The sequence below is a fragment of the Pleurodeles waltl genome, chromosome 3_1, assembly GCF_031143425.1.
Source record: "Pleurodeles waltl isolate 20211129_DDA chromosome 3_1, aPleWal1.hap1.20221129, whole genome shotgun sequence".
NCBI lineage: Eukaryota > Metazoa > Chordata > Amphibia > Caudata > Salamandridae > Pleurodeles > Pleurodeles waltl.
The window spans coordinates 998,068,972-998,089,321 of record NC_090440.1 but is presented as its reverse complement, the minus strand read 5'-3'; the positions used below and the strand labels follow the sequence as shown (position 1 = coordinate 998,089,321).

Genomic DNA, 20,350 nt, shown 5'->3' with positions numbered 1-20,350 from the left:
CTCTCACGGCAACACCCCTCAGTGGTTGATGCTGATCTGTTGATGTTCCCGATGAGGGCTCATCACCAGACATGCGCGCTGCGGCTGCATTTGCTTAGAGAAGCTCAATACGAGATACCCTTCCTGGAGGAAGTTGATGTTCACTCGTTTATAGGCACTGCACGGGATGGTGCCTTGGTGGCTGCTGAATCTTTGGAACACACCTACTCCCTGCTAGTCTTCGGCGTGGATTTTACAGTTTTGTCATCTGCCGAAGTGGAGAATCTCCTGCTTTCCGTGACCACTGCTTTAATTGTACTTATTCTAAATTGACATTATCCCTTGAATTCGGCGTTTGGCCGCATGCTCCTTTTTCAAATTGCGAAATTCTGTGCTTATGTGTCCTCTTAACTTGTTGAAATTGAATAGAGTCTTACTTATATTTTAGCATAAGGACATTTTTTAGCTTTTGCTTAAACCACTTTCTACCGACAAGGGGAGGGTGTAGTGTAGCCATTTTTAGTGCCATTTTAGTGTAGCGTTATGCACGTTAGGTTTTCATATTAGGCCTCTGTGCACTTTACCCTAGACACGTTTTTATTTTGCCTCGCACTGTTATTTTATAATAACCAGTTTTACGGTCTTGTTTTATTCTTTCTATCGCACTGTTTAGCCTAGTTCAGCTCTGTGTTCGCTAACATTGCATTCTTTCTCACTCTGTGCTTCAGTCAAGGCTACAGTCTGGTACATTGCCGGTACACGTGGTAGAAGTTTAGTCTCTGGTGTTCGTAGACGATACACATCCTTACGTAGGGACCTCTTCTTAGTACATCTGCATGTTAGTTATAAAATCACTTTCTGGTCCTAGTAGAGGCAGAGGGAGATTCCGACCAGGAACCTACAACTAGATGCTGACTGCCCCGTTGCAGATGCTGATGCAGCTTACAGGCCTTTGCTCAGGTATGAGGGTTGATGTCCTCCCGGGGGAAACCTGAAAGGCAGGCTTAGAGCTCCCCATGCTGTGCTCATAATATAACGTAGAGAGAACCTAATATAGTTGCACTATGACAGCCTTATTCTTGTGCTTCACTCTCACCATTACTATTTTAATGCTACTGTGTTTTGTTCTGGTTATCGTAGCTCATGCCATACTATAAACTGCAGTAGTTTTATTAAACCAATCTTTAAAACTTAAACTGCCTATGTCATTTTTATATGAGACCGTACTATGTATGAGAGCACCGGTTGAGACCTGAGTGACCACGACTTCCCTGGGAAGTAATAAGATGTCATGTGCTGGCTGCCCAATTGTCCCTTCCCTTCGGGAGAGATAAGGCACTGCTAGTTAGCCGGAGCATAACCTGGATTTGTGGTGACAAGGGTCCTTCACTGTGGGTCAGACTTAGTCCCTCACACTGTGAAACGATCTTGCCGCCCAAAAATCCAGTAGTCTCATTAGGATAATGAGAGCCTACGCGACAGGTTGACTTGAACCCCCAACAGTGCCCCAGAGACTGAACTTGTAAGTGCTTTTCTTACCTGCTAAACTAACTTGTACTTACCTCCCCAGGAACTGTTGATTTTTGTAGTGTCCACTTTTAAAATAGCTTATTGCCATTTTTGCCAAAACTATATACATTACTGTTTTACTTCAAAGTTCCATATTTACCTATGCCAAGTACCTTACAATTTATGTACTTACTTGAATTCTGAACCTTGTGGTTCTAAAATAAACTAAGAAGAATATTTTTCTATATTAAAACCTATGCCACCAGATTCAAGCTAGCCTGGCTGAAGAGGGGTGATACCCCGAAACAGGTCCCAGGATGCTTGTTTCTGGTCCATGGAGGACCTGGTCTGGCAGTTCGGGCTGGACTGTTCCCATGGAGAACAGGGTCAAGACGCATTTGCAAATGGCTGGGACCAAACTGGAATGGCATGGTGAGCAAAAAAAAACTGATGGATTAAACCCAGATCTGTGACTGGGGTTGAATGTTTGATTTGCTCTGCATTCCGTCCTTCAACTGTTCTTTTTGCAACTGTCACCCCTAGTGGGAAGGGAATGCCCAGACGTCGGTCCCGTGCTCACTGTCACCAGATTCAAGCTAGCCTGGCTGAAGAGGGTTGGTATCGAGAAACCGGTCTCAGGATGCTTGTTTCTGGTCCACGGAGAGCCTGGTCTGGCAGTTTCGGCTGGACTGTTCCCATGGGGAACAGGGTGAACACTGATTTGGATATGGCTGGATCCAAACTGGAATGGCATGGTGAGCAAAAAAACTGATGGATTAAACCCAGATCTATGACTGGGGGTTGAATGTTTGATTTGTTCTGCATTCCGTTCATCAACTGTTCTTTTTGCAGTTATCACCCCAAGTGGGAAATGTATGCCCAGGCATGGGTCCCATGCTCACTATGCCACCAGACTCTTTATTTAAATAATTTTCTAAAGTGATATTTCAATGTGTACTTATCAAATCTTGATAGTGATTACCTACATTTAACCAGATAAATATTACATCTTTTTCTAAACAGTGTGTGGTGTATTCTTGTGGTGTTATACTGTTATTGTATGATTTATTGCACAAATACTTTACGCATTGCCTTCTAAGTTAAGCCTGACTGCTCGGTGTCAAGCTCCCAGAGGGTGGTCAGAGAATAATTTAGATTGTGTGTGACTTACCCTGACTAGAGTGAGGGTCCTTGCTTGGACAGGGGTAACCTGCCTGCCAACCAAAAGACCCCATTTCAAACATTTTTGCACTTGTAACCCCCCAAGTGGGAAGGGTATGCCCAGACGTGGAACTCATGCTCACTATGCCAGCAGATTCAAGCTAGCCTGGCTGAAGAGGGGTGATACTCCGAAACCAGTCCCAGGATGCTTGTTTCTGGTCTAGGGAGGACCTGGTCTGGCAGTTCGGGCTGGACTGTTCCCATGGGGAACAGGGTCAAGACTAATTTGCATATGGCTGGGTCCAAACTGGAATGGCATGGTGAGCAAAAAACTGATGTATTAAACACAGATCTCTAACTGGGTGTGAATGTTTGATTTGCTCTGCATTCCGTCCATCAACTGTTCTTTTTGCACTTTCTAAAAGTGGCATTTTCAAACTGACAACTTAAAAACCAACTTTACCAAAATATGTATTTTTAAATTGTGAGTTCAGAGACCCTAAACGCCATATCTCTATCTCCTTCTAAGTCATACCAAAGTAGGATTACAGCGATTGATAGTGAAACTAGCAGAATTCGCCAAACAAAGTGGAATGGTTATAAACCAAAAGAAAACGAAAACTATGGAAATAAGTAAAATAAATACATAAAATGCTTAAGTGGTATCTTCAAGGTCAGGAACCTGGAGAAGTCAAACACTACTGATACCTTGGGGTAATATTTGTTGAAAAGGGGTCTTTTACTCCCCAGAAAACTGACTTAATGTGAAAAGGGAATGCGCTGTTGCTTGCATTTCACACCCTGCAAAGGTCAGTAGATGGTCCTAGCCATTGCCCTTTGCTTCAAGTGATATCCGCTAAACCATATCCTAGGATCACCTATGGTAGTAAAGGTTTGAGGGGTAGAGATGCAGTTACCCTGAACCGGATAATTGGTAAGGTTTTTAGAGCTCTTTTTCATCTTCCAGTAATTGCATCTCAGGCCCAAATGAGGTTGAAGTTTGGGTATAGGAACCAATTAATTGCAAGACAGGGCACCTATATTAAAGTTTGGAAACAGGTTCCACTAGCAAGGGGGAGTGGGTTAGGTCAGGCACTCTGACAGGAGTTGAGATCAAACTCTAACTCTACATCCCAGGTATATTTAGACCAAGCCATAGACGATTTGGGGGCGAAGTCTCTGTGGGATGAGAACTTAGCTCTCAATACTTAAAAAAAAAGTAATTAATCTTATTATGTATTTGGCTATGATAAGGGTCTTTTGGCAGACAGATCGCTTTATATATATATCTATATATATACACACATATATATAGAGATATATATATTTATATATATATAAACAGATATTTATAAAGTTGTGTTTCTTATTGCAAAAAGACTAATAAAATGGTTCTTCAAAAAAACAATGGCTCTCCGTCTCAACATTCCAGCAAAAAAGAACAAAAGCATGGGTGGAATATCTTTACTGTTCAGGCAGCCAAACTTTGGAATTCACCTCCCACACACATAAGATGGACTGACAACCATTTTATCTTCAGACGATTACTCTAGAGATGGCTCTTCCCTGCGTGACAACTGTACACACAACACAGCAGTGTATCACTGCAGTATACTCAGACATAATCAACTATGCTTCTCACAGTGTAGACATGTGTCATTGCATACTGGCCTGTGCTTCCAGTTATAAGTAGACACACTCCTAGTGAATGTATATACGTGTATTTCAGACAGTGTCATAATTGCTGTTATATGTACTTATAGGTGCATAGATAGAAGAGTTTATGCCTGTTACTAAAACTCCAAGACATGTCATGAACAAATTTGCATACTTCTCCACAAGATAACTGTGCACGTCAGACCATGATAAATATTCTGTACACATATGGCAATTGTGCATTTGTGTATACCTAAGTTAAATGGAGGTTTTCTTTTGGATTTAAAAAACAAATCCTCCTTTCAACCTGCGTTCCATCCCTCCTCTCTCTGATGTATCCCAAACCTTTCTATCTGCCCCCACATATCCTTCTCAAACACTTTCCTCCATTTTTACCCATGTCACCCAACTAACAGGCACACACAGCCTATGTTTACTAAAACAACTTCCTTCTTCCCATTTCAAATCCACTCCTATCATTCTGACCTTTCTCTAAACTCTACTAAACGTACAAAAAGCAAGAGCTCAAACCTAACATAGCTAATGCACAAAGCAAAACATCTACTAACCTCTAATCTTGGGCCCCAGGGTAGTGTGGTACTTGCCTCAAAGCACTTCAACGTCTCTTCAGAGGTAGTAAGATCTATATAAATACAGTTTACAAAATAAGATTTACAATGAAAGTGCCCCCAAACAATAATCATAAAAAGAATAGCTCAAGCGACCCCGAGTTCAGTAACCAGAGGAAGGCTGATTTATGCTCAAGAGAGCAGTCTACTCCGATGAAATTACCACACCTGTATATTGACTCACTTACATGCCAAATTCTAAACAAATACATTGCAAAGTTCAAAAAGTTCTAAATTACCACACCTACATAATGACTCACTTGCATGCAAAATTTTAAACAAATACATTGCAAAGTTCAAAGTCTAGTGCCAGTTTGGTGGTACTGTGATGAATGTGTATTTTGTTAAGGCTTTTGGTCTCCAATTTCCATTTCGAAAGTTAGGTGTCAGTGGCCTCTTGAACCATTTAAAGACAATTTATGAACTTTCAGGAGTGGTGCAGCTGTAATACGTATGTTGTGTGCCTTTAAATATGTTTTCTAATCTATTTCTGTCTTTGTTAAAGGTCGGTGGATAAAAGTGTTATACTGTATGAAGCAGTAAGTATTTTGCAAAACATATATCTTTTTCTTAGAGTAAAAATATTTTATAATGTATCCCTACATTTTCATTGACTGTATGCTAATTCTTGTACATTATGCCTGATTCCTCAAAAGTGAATATTAATTGTGTATGCTGACTTTAAGACTCAGTACACTCATGGTTCACAGTACTATTGCAGAAGCTTTTAAGGGCGAACATGTTATAACTAAGCAATGGTGTGGCATTTCATTCATATTACTTTCCATCATAAAGGAGCCTTTGTTTTTCTAAGTTATGTGAAAGTGTTTTTCATATGCCAAAATGGTAATAGAGGAAAATAAATTTAAAAGAAACATATGTGTAACTGTGCTTTGGATGTGGAATGTTACAAGATTTATTGGTTTTCCGACTTCCATTCTCTCTCAAAGACACTGTTGGTTATGTTACTGACTAACAATAGATTTACAACTCAAAAACACACTCAATGAGAGAGAAGGGCAGGCATTACCCTTATGTACTCCTTGGAAAATCTCACAATGGATTAAGTAACACATGCTTTCCCTCTTTTAGATGCACACTTTCCACTGTCCTGAGAAGTCTTGGAACATATTCCTTGTTGGGACTGCAAACTCAACTTCATACTTGCTGTTACTTACTCTTAATGCATGAGGAATGAGAAGGCCCTTTTCTCTGATGATGTTGGGTATAGGCCCTGTTCACAATGAAGTCCTATCAGTATTTCCCAGGACATTGAACCATAAGGAATCATATAGAAACCTTCATATGATTCAGCACGGGCTACTGTCATCATCATCCCTGCTACAGCATTCAGTGTGGTGCTCATGGTACCAGGCCAGGTGATCTTGGTTTCCGCAGGTGATGTCCCCTCACCCAGCAGGTAGATTAGCAGGCTAGGCCTCTAGTCCTATTCACAGTTAGAAGTCTTGCAGAGCTTCCCCTTCTCACGCAGCACGGCTGGCTGCTCGGCAGGTTACAGAGTTTGGAGTCTCAAACTCCCCTTCTTTTAGTTCTTTTCCAGGCACAAAATACAATTTAGTGCCTGAGCCTTTGGTGTTTTGTGTTGGGTTCTGCGTCTTTGAAATGGACATTGTTTCCCTTTCTTCTTCCTCCTGAAAGATGTCTGTCACAGCAGGCAGGACTCTGAAGCTGATTAACCCACAACAAGATTAATGGTAGTGACCATAATTTACACCTGGATATCAGCCACAGTGATATGTGCATCAAAGGGTTAATCCAGGGTCCTCAGTCCTACTCTTTATGATTCTCTTATTAGCCCCGCCCCTGTCTTTCTGAGGTGTGTCCAGGCCCCTACTTTGTCATCTGTCACTGAATCAAAGAGCCCTTTCAAATACTTAGTGCTTGCCCCACCCACTTTACAGGAATGCAGCAATACAAATGTCTGGCCTGGGGATTCCTCCACTCCTCATGTTTTCACCAGGCATGCCTGGGCTTTCCAAAATGGAACCCAAGGTCCTCCATGTTATGTACCAGTACAGGCACTACTCATTCACAGCACACTCAACTGCCTAATGCTATTATCCTCATGTACCATGCTACCACCATCATACTCATATGCAGCACACACAATCAGTCTGCATACACTGTTCAGTTCTGCAGTCTCTCTATACTGTACCAGAGTATGTTATTTCAAAATCACACCCTGCCAGTACACATTTGTTAGACCTGACAGCCTCAGGGTGGTCACCCCCAACTTTTTGCATGCCTCTGTTTTGGCTGGATTTAGGACTCTGCGCACTTTACCAAGTGCATATGCTCTCTCCCTTAAAACATGGTGCCATTGGCTCATACCCAATTGGCATATTTAATGTATTTGTAGGTCCCTAATAAAGTGCACTGCATATGCCCAGGGCCTGTCAATTAAATCGTGCTAGTGGGCCTTCAGCACTGATTGTGCCAGCCACTTAAGTAGCCTCTTAACCGTGTCTCAGGCCTGCCATTGCAAGGCCTGTGTGTGCAGTTTCAATGCCACTTCGAGTTGGCATTTAAAAGTACTTGCCAAGCCTTAAACTCCCCTTTTTTTTTTACATATGAGTCACCCCTAAGGTAGGCCCTAGGTAATCCAGAGGGCAGGGTGCTGTGTGGGTAAAAGACAGGACATACATCTGTGTGTTTTATATGTCCTGGTAGTGGAAAACTCCAATATTTGTTTTCCACTGCTGTGAGGCCTGCTTCATGTATAGGCTAACATTAAGGCTACCCTCATAAACTGTTTGAGTGGTAGTTTCTGATTAGAAAGGGGTTAACAGGTCATATTTAGTATGGCCGGACTGGTAATACAAAAACCTGCTGACTGGTGAGGTTGTTTTTTATATTACTATTTTCGAAATGCTACTTTTAGAAAGTGAGCATTTCTCTGCACTTAAATCCTTCTGTGTCTTACAGCCTGTCTCCAATCCACTTCTGGGCTGAGCTGGTTGACAGCTTCCTTGTGCATTTCACCCTGACAGCCACGAACACAGGATGTTCAGTCACACCTGCACACATCTGCATACTGAATGGGTCTTCATGGGCAGGAAGGGAGGAGGGCCTGACACTTACATTTCAAAGGACAATGGCCTGCCCTCACACAATGGACTGCCAAACCCCCTACTGGGACCCTGGCAGACAAGGTTGTAGTGAAGGGGACCTTGTGCACTTCAAAACCACTCTTTGAAGTCTCCCCCACTTAAAGACACTTTTGGGTTTATAAACTGTGTCCCTGACCCTACCAACTTAGACTCTTCTTGGAACAGACACTCTGCACCAGTACCTGCAACCTGTCAAGAGAAGCTGCCTGGCTGCCCAAAGGGCTCACCTGGACTGCTTTGCTCTAAAGGACTGCTGCCTTGCTGTTGCCCTGCTTCCTTGCTGGCCTCTGGCTCTGCTGAGAAGTGCTCTCTGCGGGCTTGGATTGAGCTTGCCTCCTGTTCCTGAAGTCTCAGGGCCAAAAAGACTTCATCTCAGCAAAGAAACTCCTTGTGGGGCAAAAATCAATGCACAGCCTGCCGGAATCGACACACAGCCTGCCCAGTGGTGAGAAAATCACCCATCGCCGAACCGGAACGACGCAGCCCGGCTCCCCAAGTGGAGATCGACGCAGCGCCAGCGTTGCGACCAGAACTTCGATGCACAGCCCACCAGATCGACACATCGGCGAGCTGGACCGACGCAGCCCAACTTCCTGTGAGAAGAATCAACGAAGCACCAGCCTTGCAACAGAAACTCCGCCACATCACCCACCGCATCAACGCAAAAACTGTGACTTTGTCCAACATGCCCACGATTTCCACGCATCGTCCCTGGGCGTGAAAAGACCCCACATCGCAAAGAGGATTCAAGCCTGCATGCTGGAATTCGACGCAAAGCCCTTGCCGCATGGAAAAGAATCAACGCATCGTCTATCTGCGCCCAGAAATCCGATGCACACCTACCTCTTTCCATGCATCTCCTCCTCTACGGTCTTCATGTGTGTAATTTTGATGCAAACCAGGTATTTTGTGCTTGCAAGGAACAATTATTGTTTTTAAGAACTAAAGACACTTCTTATCATTACAGAAGTGATATTTCCACTTTTTCTAAACCTGTGTGGTGTCTTTTAGTAGTGTTCTCACTGTGTAATTGCATGATTTATTGCACAAATACTTTACACATTTCCTTCTAAGTTAAGCCTGACTGCTCTGTGCCAAGCTACCAGAGGGTGGGCACAGGATAATTTGGATTGTGTGTGACTTACCCATACTAGGATTGTGGTCCCTACTTGGACAAGGGTATATGCCTCTGCCAACTAGAGACACCATTTCTAACAACATTCATTTACCATGTGTGCACTGTACCACACTTCACCCTCTGTGTAGTGTATTTCGTGTGAGCACACATGAACTCAGCATGTTTTCATCATGTACTCTCCTCCCCATCAACCTTATGTAGGCCAGGGGTAAGTTAAACACACAGCAACGGATCTTTTAAAAAGGTGAGTGAGCCTGTAGGCCTCACTCCAGTGACATAGGGAAAAGGTTCTGTTTGCTACTACTGATCATTACACAGTATGCTGTCACCACTGTGCATGTGCTCTTTAACTCCTAATGAAGGCAGTAGCCTAACACTGATATGAGGGAGGCATTTTGGGCACCCCTTCTGGTCCAACCAGAATGCAATCTGTGAGACGTGCCTATGTCATGGCACACACGAGTGAGCCATGTTACGTATGACAAAGAAATTCAGCATTACAGATACACACAACAACACAGTTGGGCACTCAGGGCAGGGGTACACATTTCTCACCTTGCAGAGGATCTTTCTGTCTCAAAATATGTAGTCTAGCGGGTGTCAGATATGTGCAGTGGATGATTTTAAAATGCACCAGCTTAAACCTAGAATTAATGGAGATAGTATGAACCTGCCCCAAACCCCGTTCCATTCATTACCTATGAGTGGGAGCGTCAGTTCACTAGCCCACCACAGTAGAACATCTGTAGTGGAAAGCAGATAGAAATTCTTAGGAGAATTACAATGATTTGTTGATAACCATCTGAGGATCAGAGGAAAAGGTAAATTCAAGCTTGCTTTGTATTACCTGGCCCGGCAAACTGTGGTAAGAAGATTTATCAGTTGAAAGGGCTTTCTGTCAACCAGGTCATTACGAATTCTGTAAAGACGAGATACAACTATTGATGGGATGAAATGGACTGGTCCACTCATTTCTGTAGGCAACTGATATGGGAGGAATACATAACCACGCCAGGAGAGAGAAAGTGAACTATGGAGCATCAGCTTCTAGTGAGAAAGTAGCTCATTAGGTCACGAATGCTCTTGACCTTTGGAGTCCCCAGAGGCTAGCTTGGGGGCATTTATCAAACCTGAAGTAGGATGCACAGCAGGTAGATTTTGACGTTCTGTTTAAGGACAAGTTCTCTTCTGTTTGCCTGTGAATATGATCCTACAATAGGGCAAATAAATGCAGACCTGCAAAATCACTGAGCACTGTACTTGTGCTACATATTGATGACAAGGTAAAGTTCAGTCTGCTAACTGTATATGCCGTTCAGTGCTAGGCATTTCTTTCTGCGCAGACTGACGGTGGTTTATCATTAAAAGGTGGCTGCGTGATAATCCTCTTTTTTGTTTCTTCCTTAGAACTTATGAGATGCAGTTTTTTTTTTTCCTTTTGGGGTAATAGAACTATTCGAATGGTGCATTTTATTCTTCTTATATATTGCATTGAAAAATACAGCTAGAATGTTTCATATTATATTACACTGACAATGCGCCATACCTACCCTTCAAGATGATACACTAGACCGGGTTCTGAAGGGAATGCAGCTTGGAGATCATTTGTGCTGAGTTCATTCAGTTGATCCTTATTTGTGTATTTAGAACACACAGTATGAACATTCACAGCACTTCACAATAAAAGATAACTCATATTAACAATCAATTATAAAACAACAAATCAATCAGTTTCAAAGTAAAATAGAAGAATTAGCAATACACAATGAAATACAAAATTCCGTGCCAACATTGTATATGTTGCACTGGTAACTTAAATATGTACACAATTCTTTTATTTCAATTCCCTTAAACGTGATGCAACCACATTTGCTACATTTCCAGGGCCTAAGGAGTTAAAAAATAATTGGATGCCTCGTTAATTGTTTGATGCCAACCTTTTTGTTCACAATTATTTTCTTACAAATTAAATTTGCTAGCAATAGTAACATTATATGCGCTAACCTATTTGATGTTCCTTGTGGGCATCTACGTAGAGACAAAATTAAAGTTTGATTGACGGTCTCAACCTTAACTGAAAGCCTAAAACAAGATAATAGAATATTGCTGCACACATTTGCTCTTTAGTAGTGAATAGCGATTGTGTTGTGTCAAAAACGTTCTTACTTGCCGTAAGTCAACCTTCAATTAAAACTCACTTTCACTTGCAAATATTTCTTAGGGTCGTATATAGTTTTGTCTCTGTAAACTACATGTTTGAAATGAATAACATATTTTTCAAATAAAGGACAACATTTATGTTTTTTACTTATTTTTAAGCTGTGTTTTCCTCCAAACCATCTGTTGTACCCTCTGTTGTTACAGATTTGATATCCTGCATTGGGAGGCTAAAAACAGTGTGCCCAAAATTGAAATGTTAGATTGTATAAAAAGTGTCCCAGTTCTACATATAGGGTCTTGTTAGACCTGCTATCTTTGGTGTGGTTTCCCCAGACTTTTTACTTTCTGACCTCCTGTTTTGTTGACTTCAATAGAGTTTTATGACTCTGGGCATGTTATCAAACCTGACCAGTGTTAAAATGCACGTGCTTTTCCCCTAAAATATGATAACATTGACTTATCCACAACTGGCATATTAATTTACTTAAAGGTCCCTAGTAAAGTGGACCACCAGGGCTAGGGCATGTCAATTAAATGCTACTAGAGAGCATGCAACACAAATTGTGCCAAATTGTGCCACCCACTGCAGTAGCCCTTCAAACATGGCTCAGACCTGAAATCGCAGAGCCTGTGGGTGCAATTTTAATCTGCCATGTCGACCTGGCAAGTTAACCTTCTTGCCAGGCCTAAACCTTCCTTTTTAATGCAATTAGTCACATCTATGGTAGGCACTGGACATCACCGAGGGCAAGGGGTAGTGTATTTAAAAAGTTGGCCATGTACCTTTTAATTTTACAAGAGCAGGAAGGGAAAAAACCCTATATTAGTTTTTACTACTGCAAGGCCTATCTCTCCCATAGGTTAACATTGGAATTACCGTATTGAATTTTGTAAGTTTAATTTCCTATTGGGAGAACAGGGATATTTCTAGTTTGGTGTCTCTGGACTATCACTGTAAAATCACAACTTAAGGTAAAGTTGGATTTTAAGTTAACCTGAAAATGTAACTTTTAAAACATTGTAATTTTCTTTTTTTAACCATTCTGTGCCCCTGCCTGTCTCTGAATGCACATCTGGGGTGGATGACAGCTGGACTTTGTCCATTCTTTCTAGACACCCACACACACAAAGGGAGCTTAGGTGTGCCTGATGGGCCACACACATCCTGATGGGCTATTAACATCCTGATGGGTCATCCTGGGCAGGATGGGAGGGAGGAGCTGACAGCTGCACCGGAATGGGCTGTGCCTCTGCCCACACAAAGAGCTGCATACCCCGCTGTGGTGAGTCTGGAGCATGGCCAGGAAGGGCAGGGACTTTGTGCACTTCAAAAGCCTCTCTTTGAAGTCTCCCCCACTTTAAAGGCACAACTGGGTATAAGTACTGGACCTCAGACACCCCCACTTCAGTACTCTTCTGTGCCTGAGGACATTCTGTCAGGAAGAAGGACTGCGGTGCTGATGAAGGGACTGTCGCTCTGCTGGACTTTGCTGGACACAAATTCAGATTTCAACTGGTCTAGCGCAACCAGATAGCCCTGGGTGGTCCTCCATTCTTTTAAACACTGTATGTGCAGATATTGTTAAAAAATTTATATCGTGACTTCTACGTATTGGATGTTTGTCATTTTGGTCTTGTTTTGTTCATAAAATGAAGTTCTGTTTTTTTTTCTAACCTGGTATGGATTATTTTTGTGTGGTGTTTTTTACTGCTTTAGTGTTTGAAGTGTTGCACAAATACTTTACACATTGCCTCCTAAGTTAAGCATGCCTGCTCTGCAAAATGCTGCAGAGTGTGAGCGCAGGTTAAATTATGGTGTGTATCTGACTTACCCTGACTAGGATTGTGGTTCCTGTTTGGAGATGGTGCATACCTCTGCCAACCAGAAACCCAATTTCTAACACATCTCAAAACCAATTGCTGGGGTTGTGTTAAACACTTTCCGAAATGCTTTCCTTTCAAAACTTTAAACTTAAGAGGATTGTCTATTAGTAATCCTATAACGAGATAACCTTTGTCTACCGGGCTTTCACCAAAGGCCTCATGGTCAGTTCTCGAGATGTCTGATTAAAATGCCACAAACTTTCCAACACATTTATTGCTTTTCTAAAAACAAAGTACTTGTGATCTACAGAAGACATGCTTTCATTAAAAGCTAACTCTGGATAGGTACAGAAGGACAGTTTTAGCAATTTTACATTATTTAAAAAAACAACTAAAATTACATTATGTGGGGGCGTGGCTAGGCGCTCACCAAGATGGCTGCACACTGAGAGCGCTTTGCGGTGCCTGATTATTTAACCCCACCATCCATCCATAATCCTCCGGCATCTACAACACAAATGACTGCCCTAGCGACCCAGAGTGCCTGGTGAATACGGGGAGGTGACAACTGCCTGCTATCTCCCTCAGAGGTCATACACGCCTGTGGGGAAGTGGGTAGTGCTTGCCGCAAGTGGAGCTGCTCGCACAGAGATCATTCAGGAGGCGACAAGACTGGAGCGCAGTGCGAGAGGAGAAGCTGACTGCTGCCGCTGTGCATCTGGGGGGCAGAGGGTGCCTGCTGTCTCCCTGGGAGGTTGTGTATGGCTGCAGGGAGGCGAGGTGCGCTCGGCACAAGTGAGGCCCCTCGCACACAAACCATTGGAGGCAGTGAGATTGGAGCACAGTCTGATTCCCTTGCACAACACAAGGGGACTGCCACATCGGACCCTGCGCAGGGGAGACAGGTGGCCACCGCTTATCGGTGCTGGTGCATGTGACCCCTGGGACCATTTTGAAGGGATAAGTGCAGCTTGTGAGGGGAGATCTGCTGCGGGGCCCGAGCGGACACCCCCAGAGACACTTAATCTGCATCACACCGTTGAGGCGCGCCTGGCGACCTGAGTCGTGGGTGGGTGCTCCCTGTACCTCCCACCCCTATAGTATAATCACTTCTTGGCGGCCATGGTCAATCCAAAAGGCCTGATCCACACACAACTTATCAAAATGGATAAATCTCCCTCACCACCCAAGGGACCAGACACAGCCACACCTGGGGCGACGGAACCCTCCTTAAGCACAATAATGGCAGCAATCTCACACATTAAAAATACCTTAGAGCCTAAACTGGACCTTTTGACAGTAAATGTCTCTCTCTTGAGAGGAGACATCCTAAAAATGTTGGATAAGGTCACAACCGCTGAAACTCACATTCAGGCCCAGCAGTCCACATCCAAATGGCTGGAAGAAAAAGTTCAGCATCTTTCAAAGCTGCACATGGTCATGGCTGCCAGACTTGAAGTTCAGGAGGGAAGGACACGAAGGAAACACATCAGAGTGGTTGGGGCTCTGGAAGGAGCAAAGGGCCCCAGCGTAGACCTCTAACTCAAAGATCTTATTCTTAACAATATCTGACTGAAGCACCTCTTGAACTTTTTCTCGGTAGAGTGTGCTCATCAGGGGCCAGTCTCGCCATGAAATCCTGCCCCCCTACCCCCCAAGAACAATGATATCCAGGATTTTCAATCATCAGGATGCTGTACTACAAGCGGTTTGCATGGATGGCAACCTGCATTTTGAAAATGTGCAGATAAGATTCTTCCCAGATTTTACACTACAAGTCCAAAAACTCTGCCGCAGCTTTGATGAAGTCAAAAAAGTCGTACACGATAAGGACCTCAAGTATATGATGCTCTTTCCTGCAAAGCTTTGAGTGATAGTGGAGGGCAAATCCTGGTATTTCACGTCACTGGAGGAAGCCTGGGACTGTATTGAGGAATGGTGCCAACCTGGACAATGAGCCCGCAAGGGGGCGACAAAAAGGGGCCCTAGTGAGCAATAAGCAGGCGATCCATCTACACACACTCCGGAGCATACTGAAAATGTGGAGGTGATGGGGTCTGAACTCTGACCTTGGCAGTCTTTGAAATTGCAACAATGTACTCTCCTCACCCTCACTGTGCTGCTTATAATAGGAGGGGCTGGTAGAGAGAGGGATTTAAATGCCTTTCAGGGAACAGATATGAGACTGAATGGACAACGATTACCGAGTTCATCACTTGTCAGCACAAACGCAATTGCGCCTCCTATTGATGTTGACTATTTGATGCTCACTGAATACTGCACTAGAGGGGACGGTCATACAGCTGGTAGAAATGTGGTCAATGCGGGGAGAGCTGGCTAACCCGTACCACGTTAAATGGTAGAGGTTGGGTGACAGGCGCTGCAAGTTGGGGGGGTGGGCAGTTTTAAGCCTACAATGCAGGTTAGCTGTGATTGAGGGAGTTTGTTGAGAGATGCAGTTCTCTAATAGTTTAATGGTTGTTGATATTATCTTCTGTTTCTGCTCAGCACACCCATGCTACAGGGGAAAAGAGGGATCTAACTGGGGTGGGGGGAGGATGATGGTGCTCTATTTCCCCCTACGCTCACATGACTTTCTATGCCTGCGCACACAACATGGAGAGCACTAAATACTCGCTGCTGAAGGTCATGATGTGGAATGTCAATGGCCTCTGCTTTAAGAGCACACACACTCTAGTCTTGCAGTTTCTTCGATGACACACCCCAGACCTTGGCCTTAGGTGCAGTCATCACAGGATACTAGACCGAATGAGCTGCCCCCTATTGGCCCAGGCTGACTTTGCCTCCAACTCTAAGGGAGTGGGTATCTTGCACCCCTACACCTTTCATTCCAGGTCATACATGAATTGACCCACTGGGCCGGTTCGTGGGGCAGACCGGCACTTGGAATGACCAAACACTGAATCTCTGTTCACTCTATGTGCCACCGAAGCTATACTCCGATACCCTCCCAGCTCTTGGGACACTACTGCTGGGACTGCCAGCCTGCATCTTGATACTCGGAAGGGGGGGGGAACATGAATGACACCATAGATCTGGAACAGGACAGGATGACTAGCGCCAAAGTGGGCATGCACACTCGTTCACTGTGAGCTTTTTCAGACTCAATGGGCTTGGTAGACCTATGGAGAGAACATAACCCAACTGCGAGACAGTTCATGTACTTATTGACATTTCATGGTAGCTTTTCTGATCTGGATTACATGTTTACAAATAACACAGATGCCAGGTGATTTCAGAATGCGATGCACCTGGCGCTTGGCATTTCTGAACATTCCCCAGTGATAGTTACCCTACCAGGTTTCACCAGAGAGACAGCATTACCCTCTAGAATAGATCCATGGCACCTCAAAGATAGCAACATTCAGGAGAAAATAAGAGAGAGGGCGGAATGATATTTGCAAGAAAACTTAGGGACGGTGGACACTCAGCTTGTACCTTAAGGGAAGTCTTCAAGGCAGTATTAAGAGGACACATGCAAGCTTTGATTGGGGGGATGAACAAGAAGTGGCACCTTAAGTACAAGAAACTGGAAAAGGAGATTGCGGAGCTAGAGAGGAAAGTGACAATGGAGGGCGCATTAGACCCAAGCCTGTGCCATGGGCTCCGACTTAAACAACATGAGCTGAAAGATCTAGCTGACAGTGCAGCTCAGCCCCACGCGCTGTCCATACAAAGGCACCTATACAACATAGGAGATAAAGTCAGCTAACTAATAGCCTAGATTGAGAAAAGACATATAGGGTGGAACTGGGTGGCTGAGGTACAGGATGAGGAGGGGGTATCATACACAACAGAAGAAGCTGTAGAAGAGGTTTCTGCCACATACAATGTGTGAGAAAGTAGACTCTTTCTAGCATGGCTACCCCCACCTTTGGCCTGTTTGTGAATGTGTGTCAGTGTGTTTTTGAAGTCTCACTGGGATCCTGCTAGCTAGGACCCCAGTGCTCATAGTTAAAATCCTATTTGTCAGTGTGTTTTGCCTGTCTCACTGGGTCCCTGCTAGCCAGGACCCCACTGTTCATATTTTGTGTGTTGTCAGTAGTGCTTAACTGTGTCACTGAAGTTCTACTAACCAGAACTCCAGTGCTTATGCTCTCTCCACTTTCAAATTAGTCACTATAGTTTAGTGACTTCATATTCCAATTGGCACACTGGACCCCCCTTATAAGTCCCTAGTATATGGTACTTAGGTACCTAGGGCATTGGGGCTCCAGGGGATCCTTATAGGCTGCTGAATTTATTTTGCCACCCATAAGGAGCTCATACAAACCTTTCTTCAGGACTGCCACTGCAGCATGAGTGAAATAGTGCACACACTATTTCACAGCCATTTTTCCTGCACTTAAGGAACTTATAAGTCACCTATATGTCGAACTTTCATTTACTGAAGGCTAGGTGCAAAGTTATTAAGTGTGAGGGCACCCTTGCTCTAGCAAAGGTGCCCCTACGCTGTCCAGGGCCAATTCCAGAGACTTCGTGAGTGCGGGGATACCATTACACGTGTGCACTACATATAGGTCAATACTTATATGTAGCTTCACAATGATAACTCCGAATATGGCCAAGTGAGGTGTCTAAGATCATGGAATTGTCCCCCCATTCCAAATCTGGTATTAGGGGGCCAATCCCATGCATCCTGGGTCCTTCCACAGATCTTTCCATCAACAAACCTCCTAGTGTAGCTGGTAGTGGGAAGAGGTCACACACAAGTAGGGCACCCTTCATACCTAGAGGCCATGTAACTAGAGCTACTCAAGTTAGGGAACGATCTGCCTCTGCCAATTCCCATGTCACTTCTGTCTCAGAGGTGACATTCACATCCAACCCTGAGGACCAGTCCCTAGATAGAGAAATCAGAAAGCTGAGGTTGGAAGAGGCTAGACTGATGCTACAGCGGCAACAGTTGGCCTTAGACAGGGAATCCCTGGCTGTGTAAGGGGAAAGGCAGAGTTTGGGGTTAGTTCCCCATGGTGGCCGCAGCAGCAGTTTCAGTAACTCCAGTGTTAGGGAACATACATTTGATTCCAGAAATTTTTAGAAGGCTCTTACCCCTTACAAGTATGAGGTTGACATTTATAAGTGGTTTGCTGCACTTGAGAGGGCCTATAAAGTTCAGAGGGTCCCTCAAACACAGTGGGCTGCTATCCTGTGGTTGTCTGTCACTGGCAAGGGGAGAGACAGACTCCTTATTGTCAGGGAGGATGACTCAGACAACTACCATGTTCTGAAAAATGCACTCTTAAATGGAATAGGCTTAACCACTGAACAATATAGAATCAAGTTCAGAGAGACCAGAGAGGAGTCTTCACAGGATTGGACAGACTTTGTAGACTGTTCAGTGAGGGGCCTAGAAGGCTGGTTAAATGGCAGTAAGGTGACTGACTATAAAAGCCTATATAATCTCAGGACAGGCATGGGGATAAAAGTAAGCACACAGATCCTTCTTCAGGTCCAAAACACTTCTCGGGTGGGGTAAATCATCTTCCTCTTCTTCTCACTCTACACACATTAAAAAGCCCTGGTGCTATGTGTGCAGAGGTAAAGGCCAGTGGCCAGGGGATAAGTCCTGCCCAGGTAAAGCCCCTGAGCCTACCACCACTAATACATCAAGCTCTAGTGCCCCTAGCAGTAGCGGTAATAGTGGTGGGACTACTGGCAATAGTCAAACTAAGGGTGTAGTTGGGTTCACTTTGGATCCATCATAGAAACTGGGGTAGACAATCCCAAGACAGTTTCTGTCACACCTGGTGGCATTGGACTTGCCACCTTGGCTGCTTGTCCCCTTAACATGGATAAGCACAAGCAGTGAATTGTAATAAATGGTGTTGAGGCCCAGGCCTACAGGGACTCAGGTGCCAGTATCACTTTGGTGACTGAAAACTTGGTGTCACCTGCACAACACCTCCTTAGACAGATGTACCAGGCTACTGATGTCAAAAACTCCACTCAGTCTCTCCCCTTAGCTGTAGTTCAACTTAGTTGGCATAGAATTACTGGCCCAAAGCAGGTGTTGGTATCACCTAGCTTACCTGTAGATTGTCTCTTAGGGAATGACCTAGAGGCCTCAGGTTGGGCTGAGGTAGAGTTTATGACCAATGCATCCATGCTGGGTATCCCTAAGGAATTGCTTCCTCTCATTTCAGGTGAAATGAAGAAGCAAAGGAGAGAAAAAAGCCTGAAATCTCAGAATCCCTCTCTACCAACCGGTAAAGATGGTATCAAAGTATCCCTTCCCCACCCTGCCACTAAGGATAACATTCCTGTGGTGGGAGAAACTTCTACTGGGGTGGAACCTGTACGAAGGGAGCCCTCAGCTACCGCAACTGGACTCCCAGAGGTAAAAGTACCTCTCTGTGGAACTACTAAACAAGATGTGCAAAATTGCACCATTTTAGTATATATGGAGCATCCCTCCAGCCCTCCCAGAGAAACCTTAGTGCAGCAGCCCTGCACTACCTCTGAACACTTAGGACAGCAGCCCTGTCCTAGTGTGGAGCTTATAGGACAGCAGCCCTGCCCTGCTCCAACCCAAGAGAAACAGCAACCCTGTTCTCCCTTGCAGCCATATGGACAAACCCTTTGCCCAGCTATGGCTTTATTGAGACAGCATCCCTGTCTGGCATTCTCTTCATTTGACATATGCCCAGTGGACCAATCCCACTGCCCAACTTTAAAACTTACAAATAGAAACCCTGAGAATTTACACTCACACTGTTGGTTAGGTAAAAATCTCCAAATAGGGTGGTTTACATCCCCACAGGGAAGTAACCATATAGTGGATGATAAATGGAGTAACCACTCTATTGCAGATCTACTATCCACTTTTAACTATGAGCACTGGGGTCCTGGCTAGCAGGATTCCAGTGCTCATAGTTAAAACCTTATTTGTCAGTGTGTTATGCCTGTCTCGCTGAGATCCTGCTAGCCAGGACCCCACTACTCATAGTTTGTGGCCAATGTGTGTCTTGTCAGTAGTACTTAATTGTGTCACTGAAGTTCTGCTAACCAGAACTCCAGTGCTTATGCCCTCTCCACTTCCAAATTAGTCACTATAGTTTAGTGACTTCATATTCCAATTCCAATTGCCCCACTGGACCCCCCTTATAAGTCCCTAGTATATAGTACTTAGGTACCCAGGG

General features: G+C 44.2%; 1 protein-coding gene across 1 annotated transcript in view; it reads left to right on the top strand.

Moving 5' to 3' along the window:
* Positions 1-20,350, top strand: part of WDSUB1 (WD repeat, sterile alpha motif and U-box domain containing 1) — a 357,702-nt gene that overhangs the window by 219,101 nt on the left and 118,251 nt on the right. Inside the window, exon 6 of the mRNA XM_069224186.1 lies at positions 5,440-5,473. Within this exon, the coding sequence (XP_069080287.1) occupies positions 5,440-5,473 (34 nt within the window). The remainder of the gene's footprint in view (positions 1-5,439; positions 5,474-20,350) is intronic.